Genomic DNA, 20,550 nt, shown 5'->3' on the forward strand with positions numbered 1-20,550 from the left:
CTGTGACATCTGTCTTGTACTCTCTCTCTGGCTCTCTTTGATGACTTGCTTTGAGGGAATCCAGCTGCCATGCTGAAAACTGTCCTATGGAAAGGCCCACGTGGCTGGGAACCAAGAGAGGCCCTTGGCCAACAACCTGAAAGAAAGTGAATCCTGCCAACAACTGTGTCCGTGAGCTTGGAGGTGGCTCTTCCCCAGGCCTTCAAATGAGACCATAGTCCTGGCAGAGCTTTGATTGGAGCTTCGTAGACTGAAGCAGGGGGCTCAGCTAAGCCTTGCCCATATTGCTAGCCCACACAAACTGTGAGATAAAAGTGTGCATTTAAGCCACTAAATTTGGGAGTAATTTATTATACCGAAAGATAACTATAAACCATAGTCGTATGTTTAAAATACTTTCTTGCAGGGCCTGGGTGGCTCAGTTAGTTAAGTGTCTGACTCGATTTTGGCACAGGTCATGATCTCAGGGTCGTGAGATGGAGCCCTGCTTAAGTTTCTCCCTCTTCCTCTCCCTGTGCCCCTCTCCCTGTCTCATGCGCTCATTCTTTTCTCTCTCTCTCAAAAAAAAAAAATTATAAACTGCTTTCTTGGTGAATTCACCCTTTTGTTATTTGGTTACCCTCTCATCCAAAATAAAGTTTTCCCCTTAAAGAAAAATTTATCTGGTGATAATAAAACCATATCAGCTTTTTTTTTGGTTTCTATTTGCCTGATAGATCTCTTTACTTTCAGCTTTTACGTGTCATTATATGTCTCTTGTAAACAGTATATGCCTGGATTTTGTTAGTAGTTTAAAATTGGCATGTGTGAATATTTACACCATGGAAATTGGCTAATACTATAAATTAGTTTTGTATGTGTGTGTATGTGTTTTTAACAGTCTTCTGTGACTTCAGTATACACATATACACACAATGAAAGCAACATCTTTAACTGCTTTGTCTAATGCTATATCCCCAGGACCTAGAGTGCCTAGCACACCGATGTATACAAACTTAATAAATGCTTGGTGAATTAATTGAATAAATGAATTACTCCAAAGTGGTGATAATTTTAAGCTCTGTCATTCTCTTTAGAATTTTATGGAACCAGTAGAGAGAAGAAAAAAATTACATTTTCCTTTTTTTTTTTTAAATAACTTTTTATCGGGGCGCCTGGGTGGCTCAGTCGTTAAGTGTCTGCCTTCGGCTCAGGTCATGGTCCCAGGGTCCTAGGATCGAGCCCCGCATCGGGCTCCCTGCTCAGGGGGAAGCCTGCTTCTCCCTCTCCCACACCCCCTGCTTGTGTTCCCTCTCTCACTGTGTCTCTCTCTGTCAAATAAATAAATAAAATCTTTAAAAATAAATAAATAAATAAATAACTTTTTATTGTGGAAATTTCCAAAGGTCTAGAAGAGCAGATAGAATAGCATAATGAACCTCCATGAAGCCATCACTCAGTTTTAACAATGTTGAGAATCTGTTTTCAAGCCCTACCTAATTTTTTCCTGGAATATCTTAAAGAAAATTCCATCACATGATTTTATTTACCTTTTTTTTAAAAAAAAAATTTATATTTAAATTTCTCTCTTTCAGAATTGTCTTTTTTTTTTTAAGATTTTATTTTTTTATTTGACAGAGAGACACAGCCATAGAGGGAACACAAGCAGGGGGAGCTGGAGAGGGAGAAGCAGGCCTCCCGCGGAGCGGGGAGCCCAATGTGGGGCTCGATCCCAGGATCCTGGGATCATGACCTGAGCCGAAGGCAGACGCTTAACGACTGAGTCACCCAGGCGCCCCTCAGAATTGTCTTTTTACAAGGCGCCCGGGTGTGGCTCAGTCGTTAAGCATCTGCCTTCGGCACAGGTCATGATCCCGGGGTCCTGGGATCGAGCCCCACATGGGGCTCCCTGCTCGGTGGGAAGCCTGCTTCTCCCTCTCCTGCTCCCCCTGTTTGTGTTCCCTCTCTCGCTGTGTTTCTGTCAAATAAAATATTTAAAAAAAAAAAAAAGAATTGTCTTTTTACATTTGATTTGAGTCAGGATTCTAACAAGTTTCACACCTTGCACTTGGTTGATGCATCATTTTAAGTCTTAATTTATGAAATCACCTTTTTTAATTTATGCCATTTATTTGTTGAATAAGTCAGATTATTTAGCATGTAGAATTTCTCACATTTTGAATTTGATGATTGCACTATCTTTGTGGTGGTGTTTAACATGTTCCTCCTCTGTTTTTCGTGAACTGGTCGTTAGATTTAGAGGTTTGATTAGATTCAACTTCCATTCTTTTGGTAGGAATACATCACAGGTTGTGCAGTTATATTGTCCACTTTTAGCGATGTTGAGATTGATCATTGAGTTCAGATCATCCTGACCCATCCATTATAAAGTTACATCTCAGCCTTTCATCTAATGGGTTTATAGCAACTATCGATGGTGATTGCCTAGACCCATTATTTCATTAGGAGTTGAAAATTGGTGATTTTTTTTTCCTAATTATTCCATATGCATTAAACATTTTTTTGTTTAAATTCCAGTTAGTTAACATACAGTGTTAAATTAGTTTCAGGTGTACAGTATAGTAATTCAACAATTCTGTACATGACTCAGTGCTCATCGTAAGTGTACTCTTCATCCCCATCACCTGTTTCACCCATCCCCCTACCCACCTCCCCTCTGGTGACCATCAGTTTGTTCTCTCTAGTTAAGAAACATACAGATGGCTAACAGACACATGAAAAGATGATCAACATCACTCATCATCAGGGAAATACAAACCAAAACTACAATGAGTCAGCGAAGTTAAGCTTAGAAGACAAAGCATAGCTCTCTGGGGGTGCATCTCTGTTCTAAAAGTTGTAGTTATGAGTGTTGAAGAAATTGAGGAACTTATTTAGGGATAGCACGTGTTAGGACTGATATGAGTTCCAATAAAAGTTAGGATGAAGAACACATTGGGATCTTAAAAGGGGCATTGTGTCCGGTGGTAGAACTGAGAAGAGTAAGACTTTTCCATCAATTCAAAAGAAATATTTTAAAAATCAGTTTATGTAGGGGATGGGGCTGCCTCGGTGGCTCAGTTGGTTGAGTGTCTGGCTCTTGGTCTTGGCTCAGGTCTTGATCTCATGGTTGTGAGTTCAGGCCCTGAGTTGGGTTCCATGCTGGGTGAGGAACCTACTTAAAAAAAAAAAAAAAAAAGAAATCAGCTTATGCGGGGTGGTTAAAAAGTTTGGAAAACAGATAGTGGTGATGGTTGTACAACATCGTGAATGTAATGCTTCTGATTTGTACATTTAAAAATGGTTAAAATTGCAAGTTTTGTTTGATTTTACCACATTTTAAAAAATTAATAATGTAATATACCCAAAACTCTAATATTGTATACTTTTAATCAATGAATTGTTTGATGTGTAAATTATATTTTAATAAAGCTGTTAAAAAAAACTATATGTATAGAGCTAAGCCAGAAATTTCTGAAGTCAAGTTAAAGGGAACTGGTCTAGTCCTTGAAAACTGGCTGAAGCATCCCGTTTGACTGCTTTGTCTCTAGTACTCAGTAAATATTTTTAAGTTAAACAATAAACAAATGAAAAACAAATTTAAAAAACTACAGTGAGATATCACACCTGTCAGAATGGCTAAATTTAACAGTACAGGAAACAACAGATGTTGGCGAGGATGTGGAGAAAGGGGAACCCTCTTACACTGTTGGTGGGAATGCAAACTGGTGCAGCCACTCAGGAAAACAGTGTGGAGGTTCTTCAAGAAGTTAAAAATAGAATTACCCTACAACCCAGCAATTGTACTGCTAGGTATTTACCCCAAAGGATGCAAAAATACTGATTCGAAGGGGCACCTGCACTCCAGTGTTTATAGCAGCATTATCAACAATAGCCAGATTATGGAAAGAGCCCCAGTGTCCACCAACTGATGATACACAGAATGGAATATTACTCAACTGTAAAAAAGGAAGCTTGCCATTTGCTACAGTGTGGATGGAGCTAGAATGTATTATGCTAAGCGAAATAAGCCAGTCAGACAAATATATGATTTCACTCATATGTGGAATTTAAGAAACAAAACAGATGAACATAGGGGAAAGAAAAAAAAAAGGCAACCCATAAAATAGACTCTGACCTATAGAGAAGGAGGGAGGTGGGCAGGGTATGGGCTAAATGGGTGATGGGCATTAAGGACGGCACTTGTGATGAGCATCGGGTGTTATATGTAAGTGATGAATCACTAACTTCTCCTGAAACTAATATTACACTATATGTTAACTAGACTTTAAATAAAAACTTGAAACAAAAGAGTCTGTTTGTTGGTTTGTCTCTCTTTTTTCCCCCTATGCTCATTTGTTTTGTTTCTTAAATTCCACATTTATTAGCTAGAATGTTTCTATAATGAAAAAATTTTCTTTAAAAATTTTATTCTAGGTTTTAGTGACTTTAAGAGATTATAATTATATATACCGCAGGTAAAAAGTTAAAGAAAATTTCAAAAGTAAAATAGCTCAGTAAGTACTTGCTAAAAATTTTATTCTAGGTTTTAGTGACTTTAAGAGTAGAGTCCTATAGGCTAGAATCCTAAAAAGAATAGTGTTTCCAGAGGTCTTTGTACTGTTAAACCTTCCTCTTGTTTACCTCTTAGATTTATTTTTGCTCCTGTTCTGGAGGCAGCCACATTCTCTAAGCCTGGCTAATTTGAGTTCTCCCACTCTCAGATTAAAATTTGAATATGAAAATGGATTCTAAAAGGCAAATGAAGTTATTTGGTGCTGATACTTCTTTAATACCAATGAGAAACTAACTTGATTTCCTTTTTTTCTTTTCCAGATGATGGGCATAAGAAAGCTCGAAATGCTTATCTCAACAATTCCAATTATGAAGAAGGAGATGAATATTTTGATAAAAACTTGGCACTCTTTGAGGTAATATTTGGGAGAAATCTAGGGCAGAAATTTCAGGAACAGAGATTTCAGGATAGCGGTTTTCTATCCCATTTAGTTTTAAAACAGTACAGGCTGGATAATTTTAAGAACTGCTTGTTAAAATATAATACTATAACTTGTCATTGTAGTTGATTTACTCTATATAATCTAATTATCACTAACTAATAAGTAGCCATTAAATCAGATTTCTGTGAATTGAGGAAGAATGTTGACATCACAGGCATAGAGAACCTTGCTGTCTAATTCAGCTAAGATTTAAATATTTGCATTGGAATTATCTATGAAGTATAAAATAGAGTATTTTTCAACTCTGTGTTTGGGAAGACCATCATTTACCTTAGAACTACTAAAAGAAAAATCAGTGTAGGAAATAGGCTGCCAGATTAAGAGGGCCTGTCTGTATGTCTTACCCAAGACCATATGGACTCTGACGGGCTCTGCAGTCGGATAGTTGAAAGGAGCCTGCTTTGGTCCAGCACTGCCTTTGTGTCTGGCTTTGGACAATGATGCAAGTTCCAGTTCTCTTAGTGTACCTGTTTTTTAAATGGTATCTTCTTTCAGTTTCCTTCAAGAAAAGATCTGAGATAGATATTTAGTTCAGTCACAAAAGTTTTTTATTGAGCTGTCTGTGCTTGGTGCCATAAATAATAGCCGTAAGTGTTATTAGAATGTTAGTAGCCTAGGGATGCCAGGGTGGCTCAGTCAGTTAAGCATCCGACTCTTGACCTCAGCTCAGGTCTTGATCTCAGGGTTGTGATTTCAAGCCCCACACTGGGCTCCATGCTGGGCGTGGAGCCTACTTAAAAAAAAAAAAAAAAAAAAATGTTGGTAGCCTAAAGAAAGGGGCACTATAGTTAAAGGTAATATTATCAATGTTTTTTTCAAGGTTACAGCTGTCTGTAGGGGCCAGTGTGATTTTATTTTTACTGTAAAGTTAAGCCATTAGAAAGAATGATAAAGCTTTTCACTTAAGAATTTTATAAGGATTTGTATAGTCCTGATTGCTATTTTAATGTGGGAGGAGAATAAAACCTCATTTATAAATTTTCTTAAAATATTTACCTGTGATGTATTTTCTCATTTAATTTGCAATTTTCTGGTAGAGGGCCACATTGATGCTTATTTCCAGTGTTCTTTATTACTCATTTCTTCCATGTCTCTGGCTTTATAGGAAGAAATGGACACCAGACCAAAGGTATCTTCTCTCCTCAACCGTATGGCCAATTATACTAATCTGACACAAGGAGCGAAGGAACATGAAGAGGCAGAGAACATCACTGAGGGGAAAAAGAAGCCCACTAAGGTGAGGCCTTCAAATAACAAGGATAAATAAAAAGAGTCCCATATATAAGAAAGGAGGAAATATCCAGGGCATCACTTTATGCTCAGTAACTATTGAATGCTTGATATATGCCAGGCACTGTTCTGGGCAGGTCATAGCAAAAACAGAACATACAATGTCCTGCTCTCATGCAATCTAAATTCTAGTATGAGGAGATAGTTGTTAAACTGTATATTACGTATTGACGATGGTCTAACAAAAATATAAGCAGGGACAGATGGTAGCTACACTTGTGATGAGCATAGCATAACATATGCAAAGACTTGTCAGATCACTTTGTTGAACACTAATGTAACATTGTGTGTTAACTTCAATAATTAATTCATTTTTTTTAAAAAGGCAGGATAAAGACACTGAAACTGGCCAGCAGGAGAGCCAGGGCAGAGGGGGTTGCTGTTGTAGAGAGGTTGGTCAGGGAAGGCCCTTTCTGACAGGGTGATGTTTGAGCAGAGGCCTAACCAATGTGACACAATGAGCCCCTTAGTTGGGGGAAGAGCATTCCAGGGACAGGGAATAGCACTTCAGAAGAAGAGGGTTCACACCCATCTGCTGATGCCATCTCTCTGTTGTCAAGTGATGGGGTTTTTCAAAGACTAAATTTCAGTTTTTCTCAAAATGAAAATATGGAACCATATTACAGGTTAGCTTTCTGGTTGTTCAGGGATAAAATGACCCTCAGATCTTCATTTTACCAACTGCATTTACCAGCTACCATGAGGATTTATGCCAAACTCTGAAGGAAGTCCATCAAATCATTATTCAGTTTTTAAATGAAAAGGGAAAGCTAGGGGCACCTAGCTGACTCAGTCAGTGGAGCATGCGACTCTTGATCTCAGGCTTGTGAGTTCGAGCCCCACGTTGGTTGTAGAGATTACTTAAAAATCTTAAAAAAAAAAGGGGCACCTGGGTGGCTCAGATGGTTAAGCGTCTGCCTTCGGCTCAGGTCATGAGCCCAGGGTCCTGGGATCGAGCCCCACATCAGGCTCCCTGCTCAGCGGAGAGCCTGCTTCTCCCTCTCCCACTCCCCCTGCTTGTGTTCCCTCTCTCTCTCTCTCTCTCTCTCTGTGTCTCGAATGAATAAATAAAAAAATCTTTAAAAAAAAAAAAAAGGAAAAGCTAATAGCTTCAAAGAACAGAACATTTTAATTGTTGGGGGTACACTTAAAAGTTTGTGGTCAAATGCCCATGTAAAAACATATGGGGACCTGTGTAAAGTAAAAATGTATAGCTCTAGGAATAATGTGATCATTTATAAGATGGAGATTTTATATGTGCCTCTTTTAAGATATTGATTACACTAATTATGTGTTTTGTAAGTAAGATGGTAGTTAGGGAGCAAGTTTTTATATACAAATAAAGGGATAAAAGCATCTCTTCTAGATGACTATGTAATTTTTCTTTTGTCAACATCTTTCTTTGCAGACCCCTCAAATGGGTACTTTCATGGGTGTCTACCTCCCATGCCTACAAAATATTTTTGGAGTGATCTTGTTTCTACGCCTTACATGGGTCGTGGGCACAGCTGGAGTTCTTCAGGCCTTTGCAATTGTCCTTATCTGCTGCTGCTGTGTAAGTCCCTAGTTGGCTCTTAGAGATCACCTGGAACATTGCAGGAGCTCAAGATTATATGCACTTGACTTATTTGAGAATAACACAAAGACTATTCGGGAAAGACTCATGATCTCAACAGGAGACATTATTTTGATATTAAACTCTGAAGGATTTTCAGTTATTTAGTGTCCAGTCTTTGCTGCTTATATGCGTAATATGATGTACTAGAAATTACAAAGGAAGACTTTTAGAGGAGGTGGAAGATGTAGTCCTTGATTCAAAGAATTCAGAATACAAACCATTGGAGTTTGATAGCACCAAAGTTAGAAAATGATGATGTACTACTCCAGTATAGTATTGAGGAACAAAACTGATTGTTGTTTGGGGTGAGGGGTATTTGTTTTGTTTTGAAGTCTCATCTGTTACCCCTTCCCCAGAAATTCAGGTGTGCTTTCCAGGTCTTCTCCCCTCTGTACTGAGAACATTCTGATCTTGTTTGAATTTAAACTCCTCTTATCCACATGTCCCAGCCACATCTATCAATTTTATTATAAGTTGATTATTATTAAAATTTTTTATTTTTTTATTCAACTTCTGGCCTCTTTAATTACTATCATTATTATACCCTCCTGGTACATTATGCTCAGCTGAGTGCTATATAAAGCAGGATAAGAAGACATAGTTTGTATCATTAATAACTTAAAATTAATAGTACTACCTTTTTCTTTTTTTTCTGTTTCTTAGTCTTAAAACTTCAGGGCCATGTTTGGCTCCTTGATTGCTTCTCACATCTAATCAGCTACCAAGGTCAATCATGTCTCCCTCTGAAATCTCTTACATACAACCCTTCCTTTATATTTCTGTTACTAGCACTACAGTCCTTACTTTTCACTGAACTATAATAGCCTACTAACAAGTCACTCTGCCTTCATCTGCTCCCTATCTGCAGTCCATTCTATGCTGCTCCCAGGTAATGTTTTCAAAATACGTTTTTTATTATTTCAGAAGTCTGCAGTGGTTCCCCTCCTTACTGAATATTGTTCTTGTAATTGTAGCTAGTCCTTAGTCAGTTTCTAATCTGTTTTCCAAGTGAACTAGGAGACCAGGGTGAGATCAGTGGCTCCTACTAGCAACTAACCTACTGCTTATGATATAGAAGCATTTTAACAGAATACTCAAGATAACAGTAATGTGACTAGGGCAATGAGTTGAACCACATCATCTCATTTCCATAATATTAGGAATGGCCGCCAACTCCCTCCATAAAGGTAGGAAGAGTTAATTTTTCAGAAAGTGCTCTGAGGCCCACAGACAGGAAAATAGTACAGAACTACAGTAACAATCTTCTCCTTCACTTCCTTTACAGACAATGTTGACTGCTATCTCCATGAGTGCCATTGCCACGAATGGAGTGGTGCCAGGTCAGTAGGCTGGATTTCAGGGATTGTCAACAACTACTGTATGTTTATGCTATCAAGTCAGAAGTGCAAACTTCTGAGGACTAGAATACTATTTAGTCTCTTGGTCATAGACATTCACACTGTTTGACTTTAGAATACATTCTTTAAAAATCTCTTTATGTTGTAAACTAGGGGAACCCTCACTCACTGTTGGTGGGAATATAAACTGGTATAACCACTTTGGAAAACAGCATGGAGATTCCTCAAAAAATTAAAGATAGAAATCCACACAGTCCAATAATTTCACTACTGGGTATGTATCTGAAGAAAACAAAAACAGTAATTCAAAAAAATACATGCACCCCTCTGGTTTTTACTGTATTATTTACAATAACCCAGATATGGAAGCAACCTAAGTGCCCATCAGTAGATGAATGAATACAGAAGATGTGGAGACACACACACACACACACACTCACCAGAATATTATTCAACCATAAAAAAGAACAAAATCTTGTCATTTGTGACAACACAGGTGGACCTAGAGATCCACTTTATGCAAGTGAAATAGGTCAGACAGAGAAAGACAAATACCATATGATTTTACTTATATGTGGAATCCAAAGAAATAAACAGACAAAAAAACAGACTCATAAATAACAAACTGGTGGTTGTCAGAGAGGAGAGGAATGGGGGGAATGGGCAAAATAGGTGAGAGGGAATAAGAGATACAAACTTCCAGTTACAAAATAAGTCACAGGGATGAAAAGTACAGAATAGGGAATACATTCAGTAATATTGTAATAACATTGTATGGTGACCGATGGAACTACACTTTCTGTGGTGTGCAGAATGTACAGAATCGTCAAATCACTATGTTGTACACTTGAAACTAATATACCATTTATGTCAACTATACTTCAATTAAAAGAAAAAGGAAAAAATCTCATCGTGTTCTAAGCTAGAATCCTTAATTTGTATCACCTTCCTAGCTTCTTTTTAGTTAGAATATATTTTATTGGGCTGTCTCATGCCTGTAGTAAATATTCTTTGATGGTTATCTAACTAATACTGACAAATTGTGCTACTTCATGAGGAGCATTAGATGTTCAGCATATTCTACCATAAAGGTTTTATCTTTTACTTCCCATTAGCAAATCTACTTTTTATCACATTCAGAGTTTTGAAAAACTTGAAACATTTATCCTTCTTATTTATGACTTGTTTACATTCTTCTTACTGATGTACTTTCTTTATCCTGCTTACATTCTGTTTTGTCTTTTAGCTGGGGGCTCATACTTTATGATTTCCAGAGCACTGGGCCCAGAGTTTGGTGGGGCTGTTGGCCTCTGCTTTTATCTTGGTACCACATTTGCAGCTGCCATGTATATCCTTGGTGCCATTGAAATTTTTCTGGTGAGTAATAGCTTAATTGTGGTCTACAGTGTAGAAACGATAGAGATTTGGATTTATTTTGTTGTTTGAAAGAAAGCAAAACTTTTGAGAGATCCATTATAGAATCAATCAAGTGATTGACTGTTAACCTGTTATTGACTTCCTCTTGTGAACATAAGTCAGAAAGGTTGAGAGTATCCTTTGCCTGAATACTGCTTCCCTACCACCCATTCACCAACACCCTACCACTTCATCCAAGAAGTTAAAGTCTTGATCAAGGCAAGACTTGCATCGGAAAAAATAAAAGTTTTTATCTTTTTTGATATCTTCATCCCAATGAAATAAAATGTTTTTCATTTCTTTATTCACTGGAATATTTTTTTTACTATTTAAAATAATCATAAGTAAGTAGGAATAATGAGATAGGAATCAAGATAATCATTACAATTATTTTATATAACCCTTTGAATAAATTACTAATGCTTTTTTTTGCTGTTTCTATTTGGAAATGTAGGTATTCAGAATAGCATGTAGCCTTAAAAAAAAAAACATAAATGATATCCAATTTCTGTAGGAATTAGGTTAAGTCTCCAGTCATTTTCTATCTTAGCTTTGCTTTGCTGTGTGAAAGCAAATGCAAAGTACAACAACCCTTTTACTTGAAGACTTTGAAATGACCTCATTTTCTACTTCTTTTGCTTAACAGGTATATATTGTCCCCCGAGCTGCGATCTTTCGTAGCGATGATGCACTCAAGGAATCAGCAGCCATGCTCAATAACATGCGTGTCTATGGCACAGCCTTCTTGGTCCTCATGGTATTGGTGGTGTTCATCGGTGTACGCTACGTGAACAAATTTGCCTCACTTTTCCTGGCCTGTGTCATTGTGTCCATCTTGGCCATCTATGCTGGAGCCATCAAGTCTTCTTTTGCCCCTCCACACTTCCCGTACGTGTCTGTCTCTCTGACCGGCCATCAGTTACTGGGTAGTCCGTGACAGTGTCTGGTGATGTGATCACCTCAAGTACAGTTTCAATCTCCCGGAGATTTCTCTCGTGGATGAGCTCATTTAGCATCTAGGCAGGAAGCCTCCCAGCAGACTTCTCATGTTGATCCTCTTCCTTATGTCCCAAGCATGGAACTGGCAGCTCTAAACATCATTTGGGTATAGATACTAGGTTTTTCTCAAAACCTCCTTAAAATGATTGTGTATATTTGAACAACTATTCATGAAGAGCTTTACGATAGTATAGTTATTACCAGCAAGCTTTGTAAAGTACAAATGTTGGATTCCTCTTATTAATAAAATATCAAGAGAATCAAAGAAACCTAAATTCCTACCTAAATATTTGTAATTAATTAAACTTTTTAACCTGCTGTTAATACCATAGCAGACTTCCTGGTTATAAAATAAAGAGAAATAAATGTCACATTTTTACGTATATATATATCTCTATGTAGAGATTGTATGATATAACATAAGTAATGCAGGTACATTAAAGTTTATTTTTTTAAGTAGTAATGGATTTGTACAGATAGGTGACTCTCCGGTCACCTGTTCTCTGTTTGACTGGTGGCATAATGATTAGCTAGCACTGAGAGGTGTTTGTAATCTTGTTACAGAGATTGTCTTTAAAAAGTCATCTGGAGGGCACCTGGGTGGCTCAGTTGGTTAAGCAACTGCCTTCAGCTCAGGTCATGATCCTGGAGTCCCAGGATCGAGTCCCACATCGGGCTCCTTGCTCGGCGGGGAGTCTGCTTCTCCCTCGGACCCTCCCCCCTCTCATGTGCTCTCTCTCTCCCATTCTCTCTCTCAAATAAAATCTTTTAAAAAATAAAAATAAAAAATAAAAAGTCATCTGGATTATCTAGGTATCAAACTCCTCACTCCTATGTCGATTTAACCTGATTACAGAAAAATAGTTTTTTTGAGATGAAAAAACCAGATCTATAGAGATTAAATGACTCGCCCCAAAGTTAGTTAATGGCAGAACAAGAATATGAACGCTTTGATTTCCTAACTCCTGGTCCAGTATTTCTTCTTTGCTAAATGATATCAGTGATAGATTCCATCATCAACTTTTAGTCTGCTCATTTAGGGACTGCAGACTAGCCGAAAGTACTGAAGGCTATATTCTGGATATCTTAACTTGAGAAATTCCATTTTGCCTGAAGTTCTCCTTTGATGCTTCTCTTTTTTGGTGGGTAAAAGGTCATGATATGTGGTATTTTCTTTAAAATATTCCAGCAGAACAAGACCAAATTCGCTAGAGCAATGCATGAAACAAGACTGGGCAGTATTGAGTTGTTGAAGCTGAGTAATGGGTACATGGTTCATTATGTATGTATGCTGTCATTTTTACAGATTTAAAAAGTTCTTTGTTCCTCTTGAGAGGTACTTTAACTGTGGGAGTATTATTCTTTTGTTCATATTTATAGCTCTGGGTTAAAGAAAAAAATAAAATCAGCAGTTATTATTTGTAATATCCTTAAATACCTTCACTCCCACTGGGTCTAGGCTTACATTCAAAAATAGTTTTCTCTTAGGCCATAGTGGGATGTGCTTTTTATTCCAGCCAAGCTGTCTTTCTTGAAACAGTAGCCAGAAGATTTGACCTTGAGTATAACATTTTCAAAGGGGTTGTTATGAACATAGGCTTTTCTAGGCCAAAAAATTAGGGGAATTTTTTTTTTTTTTTTTTTAGGAAGAACAAAAGGATTGTAGGATGCTTTTAGATCTAACAATTGGTTAATAATCTAGAAAATTTGGAAGAAGAGTAAGCACAGTGTCTTCAGACAGTTATTCTGTTTGAATTCTATCACCCTGCTACCAGTATGACTCGGGTAGACTACTTTATTGCCCTAAACTTCAGTTCCTCCATCCACAACATAGAAATACTAATGCATATTTTGTGAGATGGCTGTCAGGATTAAATTGCAGGAAATGTAAATAAATCTGCATCTACAGAACAAGTCAGTAAGTATTAGGTCCTTTCACGTCCTCTTAGAGATGAGGGTTTTTTGTTTTGTTTTTTCCATTACTAACCTATTTACTAACCTATTTCTAACCTACCTACCTTTTTTTAATTTTTTTAATTTATTTATTTTTTTTTACCCTTCATCTTTCTCTCTGTTTTCACTTAGGGTCTGCATGCTGGGTAACCGCACCCTTTCATCAAGACACATTGATATTTGCTCTAAGACCAAGGAAATTAACAACATGACAGTACCGTCAAAGTTATGGGGCTTCTTCTGTAACTCAAGTCAGTTTTTCAATGCCACCTGTGATGAATACTTTATTCATAATAATGTCACTTCAATTCAGGGCATTCCTGGCTTGGCTAGTGGTGTCATTACAGGTAAGTCAGGAGGTTTTTGAACAAGTTTTTTAATCTGCTCAGGAAAGCAGGCTTTTCGATCGTAGTGTCTTCTTTTGTCCACGATGTCTCACTGCCACAGTATCCCTAGCCTCCTTAAGCTCAGCACCCCCCTCTACATTCAACGTCTTTCTGCTTTTCTGTTAGTGAACTTATCCTTTTTCAAACTCTCTTGTGACGCTTTCTGCTAAAATATTCCTCCTTTGGGGGCGCCTGGGTGGCTCAGTCGTTAAGCGCCTGCCTTTGGTCCTGGGATCGAGCCCCACATCCGGCTCCTTGCTCAGCGGGGAGCCTGATTCTCCCTCTCCCTTTGCCTGCCGCTCCCCCTGCTCGTGCTCGCTCGCTCGCTCTCCCTCTCTCTGATGGATAAATAAAATATTTTTAAAAAGTAAAATAAAATTTCCCTCCTTCTGAGAGCAGAGCTAGGCAAATCACTTTTTGAAGTCGGATGTAGTAATACAGTACCCTGTGTGTCACACTGTGAGACTGCGGTCTTCTTCCCACAGTGACAGCCAGATGGAGCTTGCAGTGTCACCACATCCACACATGCTGTTTTCCTCGCTCAGCCCAGTTTCTGAAACTCTTGCCTTAAGTGACTTCTATCTTAAATGATTGGTCCACAAATGTCTTTGTGCGTAAGCAAGTTTACACTAAGGTGTTAGAAATAGCACTGATACTAAGTTAAAAGAAAAATAAGCTTTTCTGAGCATTCATCTTTAGTCCACTTAACTTCTACTAATTTGCATTTGTAAATTTAACTGCATTTGTATGTACCAAAGCATTCTGTCAAATTACATTTGAATCAGATGAGAAAGAGCATTAGGTTTTTATTTATGTGTTCTTTATTGTATGATATATATGTGTTCATGTAGAAGCAAACATACCTTTAAAAACTATATAAATGAGGAATCTGATTTAGAATATTGTTTAGGTAGAAAATTACCTAGTTATCTTCTTTCCATACTTCTGTTGCTTATATACCTTTTTCTTCCCACTGCAGAGAATCTTTGGAGTAATTACCTACCAAAGGGAGAGATCATTGAAAAGCCCTCAGCCAAATCTTCTGATGTCTTAGGCAGTTTAAACCATGAATATGTCCTTGTTGACATCACCACCTCTTTTACTCTTCTGGTGGGGATCTTCTTCCCCTCTGTCACAGGTAAGCAGAAGGGCTGTTGTCTGCTTTAGAAGTTAGGAGACCAAAGGAGTGATTTTTCTTAAGAGACAGAATTATATTCTCAGGCTTTTCAGATTTGCTTCCAATCTTTGGTATCCGCATGAATATCGAAGTATCCAGGAACTAAGAAGGTAACTTGTTCTTTTTTCCCTCTAAAGGTATCATGGCTGGATCAAACAGATCTGGAGACCTGAAGGATGCTCAGAAGTCTATTCCCATTGGCACTATCCTTGCCATCCTGACCACCTCCTTTGTCTGTATCCTTTTCATGGATCCAGCCTGAGTTTTAGTCATAGGCACATCTGTGGAATGAGGCTGATCAATATTTTTATCCTGCTAATAAAGATATCTGCTTTCTACCAGCTCACTTCCCACCAGATAATCTATCCACCTCAGCTCTAAAATTCAAGAAAGAATTGACAACATTAGTGAATCTAGCACATCATTTTACTGATAGAAGAAATATCCTGAGTGTTTACTTTCTATCTCAGAGGGTTGTAGGTCAGCTTCCTTGACTCTCAGTATGGTAGATTTAAGCAATGTTGTCCTTTTTGGTGCCTGTATTGAAGGTGTTGTTCTTAGAGACAAGTAAGTAGTCAATCTCTTTGTAACATTTATGTGTCTGTCTTCCATTTTATCTCATCATTCCACATTGCCCCACAAAAGTCATAAACTCAAAACCCAACCTGAGGTATAGATCATGACTAACAATTAGAAAATATATGTATATAGTTCCCAAAAAGGTTAGTGAATAATAAGTACCAGTTATACTGTTACAAATATGTGAGATGCAATGAATATAGCGCTTCAATAAAGTAGTGAATTTGTTTGCATAAGGGCTTCCCTACACATGAAGAGCTGTTGGAAACTAAAACCAAAAGTGAAGGAGAGCAAGTTAGAAAAAACAAACAAAACAAAAACTTTCAAGTGTCTCTAGCATCTCTATGAGACATGGAAGTATGTATCTGTTTAGCATTCTAAATACAATTTTAAAACTTTCTTCTTCATTCATGAAGACCGCTGGGTGTTTTTCCTGTCCTCTCACCTATGAACAAAAAATAAGTTTTTGTAAGAGATTCCTAGAAAAATCTTGCCCCTAAACCTGCTAGATCTCTTCCCATTTTCCCCATCTGGGGGAGTTACTAGCCTCACCATTCACCCTTTCTCAAAACAGAAATATAAGTGCCATCCTAGACTTTCTCCACCAGTTCCCTCATCCAGTTTCTAAGTCCTGTGAATTCCACATTTCATCTTATTAGAGCTCCTCTTTTCCACTATTCTTTATCCCCATCCCTTTGCCCAAGCCTTTAGGATCTTTTGCCTAAAGTAGTGTAATTATCTCCCTTTCAGTATTACCACCTTCCAATCCTTCTTTCCCACTGCCGCCAGAATGATTTCTCCTACAACACAAAATTGGCTCATACAAACCTTCCTGCTTCACAGCCTGCCAAAGCCCCTTGGAACCCATTACTTCAGTCTGGCCCTGTGTACCTTTTTCTGATGTCCTCTCTCATCATTCCCTCATAAACTGCCTGTGCTCCAGCCATACCTGAAGTTAAATACGCAGCCACACATTTGTTTGTACAGTTTCCTTTGCTTAGAATGGGTAACTCCCCCCTAGCAGACACATTGATCCTCTAAGACTAGACTGTCTTCTGTCCTGTGAAGCTTTCCCACGCTCACCCAGCAGAGACAACCACACACCCCCTCTTGTTCAGCCACTACACTATTGCACGTACCACAGATACTGTAGCTTTTCCTATCACTCTCCCTGACTCGATCGAGTTCTTTTAGGACAGAAACCCTAGTAGATGCTGTGTACACATATTGTTGACAAAAAAGAATAAGTAGCACAGTTTACTGTTACTATACTATTGTCACTGAAAATATATGGGCGTATGAGCTTTGGTAAATTACACCATCATATAAACAGTATTGAAAGTGTAAGCTGGAATGTCCCTTTGGAAAACTGTTGGTCATTATCTTCTAAAGTTGAACGTACACATACCTTATGACCCGGCGATTCCTCTGCTAGGTAGACCCAGCAGAAATGCATGCACACGTGCATTAAGAGTCATGCACAAGAATTCTCAACAGCAGTATTATCATTAGTAGTTAAAATCTGGATATAGGTCAAATGTTCATCAGTAGTAGAATGGATAAATTATGTATTCATAATGGAAATGGAGTGGAAAACCATAGAGCAATGAAAATAAATGAACCACAGCTATATACAAAAAAAAAAATTAGGATGAATTTCACAGTGTTGAGTGAAAGAAACAAAACACATATCACGTATTTCATTTATTTAAAGTTTAAAAACAGGTAAGATGACATAGTATTAAAAGGACGATGGGGGGACAAAAGGGCTCGTGATAGTGGGCATCAGAGAGACTTTTGGGTGCTGGCAGTGTTCTGTTTCTTGACTAGATAGTAGCTGCATGGATGTTTTGTGAAAATTTATTGAAATGTACATTTGTTTTTTGCACATTACTTTTTGTGTGTGATAATAAAAATGGTTAAAACCATAAATAATTAAACAATGAGATGCCATGTTATACCCATCAAATTAGCACTGACTTTTAAAAATTTTAATCCTCAAGGCTGGTGTGAAATGGGTCTGTGCTATAAGACTTAAACCTTCATATACTTCCAATGGAAATAAAATGTATTCTAACCTTTCTGGAAAGCAGTTTGGTAGTGATTTTGAAATATTTAAAGATACTGATCCCTTTTATTGCAGTTATTCCCTCTTAAGAACCTGCCATAATGGAAAAAAATCTGAAGTGTGAATGTAGATATGTGCATAAAGATGTTAATCACAGTATTTTCCATAGTATAAAACCAACACTAGAGAGATGGATTATGTAAATTATGATGCAATATTATTAAAACCACTAAAATTTTTATTCATGAAGAGTTTTTCATGACATAGGAAAATGCTTATAAGTTAATATGGAATTATAGGTGTAATGTGATCTCATCTATGTTTATAAAAACAGTAAACAGACTAAAATATGCAAAGTATGCTAAATATTACCGGTTATGATTAATGAATTTCCTCCCAGCTTTTTATATTTATTGTATTTTTCCAGTTTTTCGCAAAGAGCACAGATATTTTGATATTTTGAGGGGAAAAAGCTACAGTTGAAGCTTAGCTTTATTATCTGGCTCCACAGGTTATTTTTTCTTAATATAAATCAAATCTGCCTACCTTTACATTTCTTAATATTTATATCTGTCTCAATTTTAATTTTCTGAAGATTATAAATAGAAAAAAATTAGGTGAATGTCTCTCTAGTCTTTCAGTCTGTAGGTAAATTTCCGCACTCCCATTTCTTTCCCAGGTTTGGGGATGCTGTGAAAGGTAATCTGGTGGTGGGTACCTTATCTTGGCCGTCCCCATGGGTGATTGTCATCGGCTCCTTCTTCTCAACATGTGGGGCTGGACTTCAGAGTCTCACAGGTGCACCAAGACTGCTACAGGCTATAGCCAAGGATAACATCATACCCTTTCTGAGGGTGAGTAACCCTTTCCCATACCCTATTTCCTTTTCCTCAGATTTTATGAGAAACCGTGGTCTTCATAGGCTTAGGAATTATTAGATCATATAATGTGAAGACATGTGGGTTTTTAGTACAAGACCTTCTAAATCCCTGTGAGGGATGAGTTTATATATGAGTGGGGTAAAGGTATTTAAAAGATACCAAAGTTGGTAACACTATTATCCTTCATATACCTGAAACTGTGGCATAGAGGAATCAGGGAGCATTGACTCTGGCACTCCCCACACACCTGTGTCTGATATTTCCCTTCTCTATACAGGTTTTTGGTCACAGTAAAGCCAACGGGGAACCTACCTGGGCTTTACTTCTAACTGCTGCCATTGCAGAGCTGGGGATTCTTATCGCCTCCCTGGATCTTGTGGCCCCAATTCTTTCTATGTAAGAGCCAGTTCTTCTCTTTACTTTTCTTGCTTATATGATGTATAATACATGTTGATTTCCATCAGGCATATAACAGTAGTGATAAAAGAGTGAGCCAAGGACAGGTGTAACTTCACCTAAATAATACATATTCCTAAGAAGTTTCAAGTAAGACTAACTTTTATAAGTTGTCATGGTTTCTTCCTACCGGTATAACTTCACAAGTTCTTTGCCTTCATTTCTTATTATCAGTTGATTGTAGCTTTCACTGCTACTCTTAGCTTTGATCCTTCAACTGCGACTTAGTGATGACTTAATTACCCACCTGGCACTGGGCAGCATGCTAGGAATACAGAGATGGATGACACAACCCTAAGGAACCAATGATGGAGAGACCAGTGATCCTTGTGTAGTGTGATGAGAACTGTGGTAAAGGTGAACACTGCGTAAGAGCTCTACAGCAAGGCACCCAAATGGACTGAGACTCAAGAAAGGTTTTCTGGAGAAAGGGACACTTGCATCTTGAAGGAGGACTGGTTATTTACTAAGCAACGAAAAGAGTGAGATGTCCCAGACACGGAATGTGTGTAAAGGAATTGAGGATTGAAACAACGCAGCACATCTGAGAATTCAAAGTAGTTTGGCTTTGATAGAAAGGAGCGTGCCTGTTCGGGGGCAGCTGAGCAGAGAAGTAGCTAGAGCCAGGTCACAAAAGACCCAGAACTTTTACCTGGAGGTAGTGAGTGATCCTTTGAGGATAGAATGATCATATTTATGTTTTAGAATGATAATTTGCTATAAAAGACAAGTGAAAAGGAGGCTAAAATTGAGCTGGGAATGCCAGCTGGAAGCTTATTTAATCCAGCAAGGAAGAAAAGGATCCTGAACTAAGATGATAATAGTAGAGATGGAAAGGAGGGGAAAGGTTTAAAAATGTGAAAATAGGTAGAATCCATAGGACTTGATAAGTTAATTTGGAACAAGGATGAGTGACAATGAGGAAACAGATTATCCCAAGAGCAACTGGGTAATGTCTTTCACTGAGAGAGAACACAGGCAAATGAGCAAGTTCGTGGGGAGAAGTTAAAGTTCTCTACATCCTAGTCTTAATCAAAGGCTAGTGGGCTAGAACAACAAGGTCTTTATCTATAATAGCCTTTGGAGAATCATTTTACAATAATAATCATGCCTCTTACTATTTATATTCTGCCAGGTTTTTCCTCATGTGTTACCTCTTTGTGAACTTGGCATGTGCATTGCAAACATTACTTCGAACACCCAACTGGAGACCCCGGTTCCGCTACTACCACTGGTAAGTCTGCTCTTTTTCTTCTTCTTCCCCACATTTGGAGAAAACCCATCATTGAACTAGAAAACTAGGAGATTCTGGGTGGTTAATACAATTTTTCTTGGCCAGCCATCCTACTGCCTGTTTCAACTTCAGTGATTA

General features: G+C 37.9%; 1 protein-coding gene across 3 annotated transcripts in view; it reads left to right on the forward strand.

The window, feature by feature from the left end:
• Window positions 1–20,550, forward strand: part of SLC12A6 (solute carrier family 12 member 6) — an 82,702-nt gene that overhangs the window by 50,242 nt on the left and 11,910 nt on the right. For all 3 annotated transcript variants that reach the window (XM_006730633.2, XM_006730631.3, XM_006730634.3), the window contains 13 exons: window positions 4,816–4,910; window positions 6,103–6,234; window positions 7,696–7,842; window positions 9,191–9,245; window positions 10,510–10,640; window positions 11,326–11,567; window positions 13,764–13,978; window positions 14,997–15,155; window positions 15,332–15,430; window positions 15,704–15,761; window positions 18,521–18,695; window positions 19,000–19,118; window positions 20,314–20,412. In XM_006730633.2, the coding sequence (XP_006730696.1) occupies window positions 4,816–4,910; window positions 6,103–6,234; window positions 7,696–7,842; window positions 9,191–9,245; window positions 10,510–10,640; window positions 11,326–11,567; window positions 13,764–13,978; window positions 14,997–15,155; window positions 15,332–15,430; window positions 15,704–15,761; window positions 18,521–18,695; window positions 19,000–19,118; window positions 20,314–20,412 (1,726 nt within the window). The remainder of the gene's footprint in view (window positions 1–4,815; window positions 4,911–6,102; window positions 6,235–7,695; window positions 7,843–9,190; window positions 9,246–10,509; window positions 10,641–11,325; window positions 11,568–13,763; window positions 13,979–14,996; window positions 15,156–15,331; window positions 15,431–15,703; window positions 15,762–18,520; window positions 18,696–18,999; window positions 19,119–20,313; window positions 20,413–20,550) is intronic.

Source organism: Leptonychotes weddellii, chromosome 9, assembly GCF_054177405.1.
Source record: "Leptonychotes weddellii isolate Sample4059 chromosome 9, ASM5417740v2, whole genome shotgun sequence".
NCBI classification, from domain to species: domain Eukaryota; kingdom Metazoa; phylum Chordata; class Mammalia; order Carnivora; family Phocidae; genus Leptonychotes; species Leptonychotes weddellii.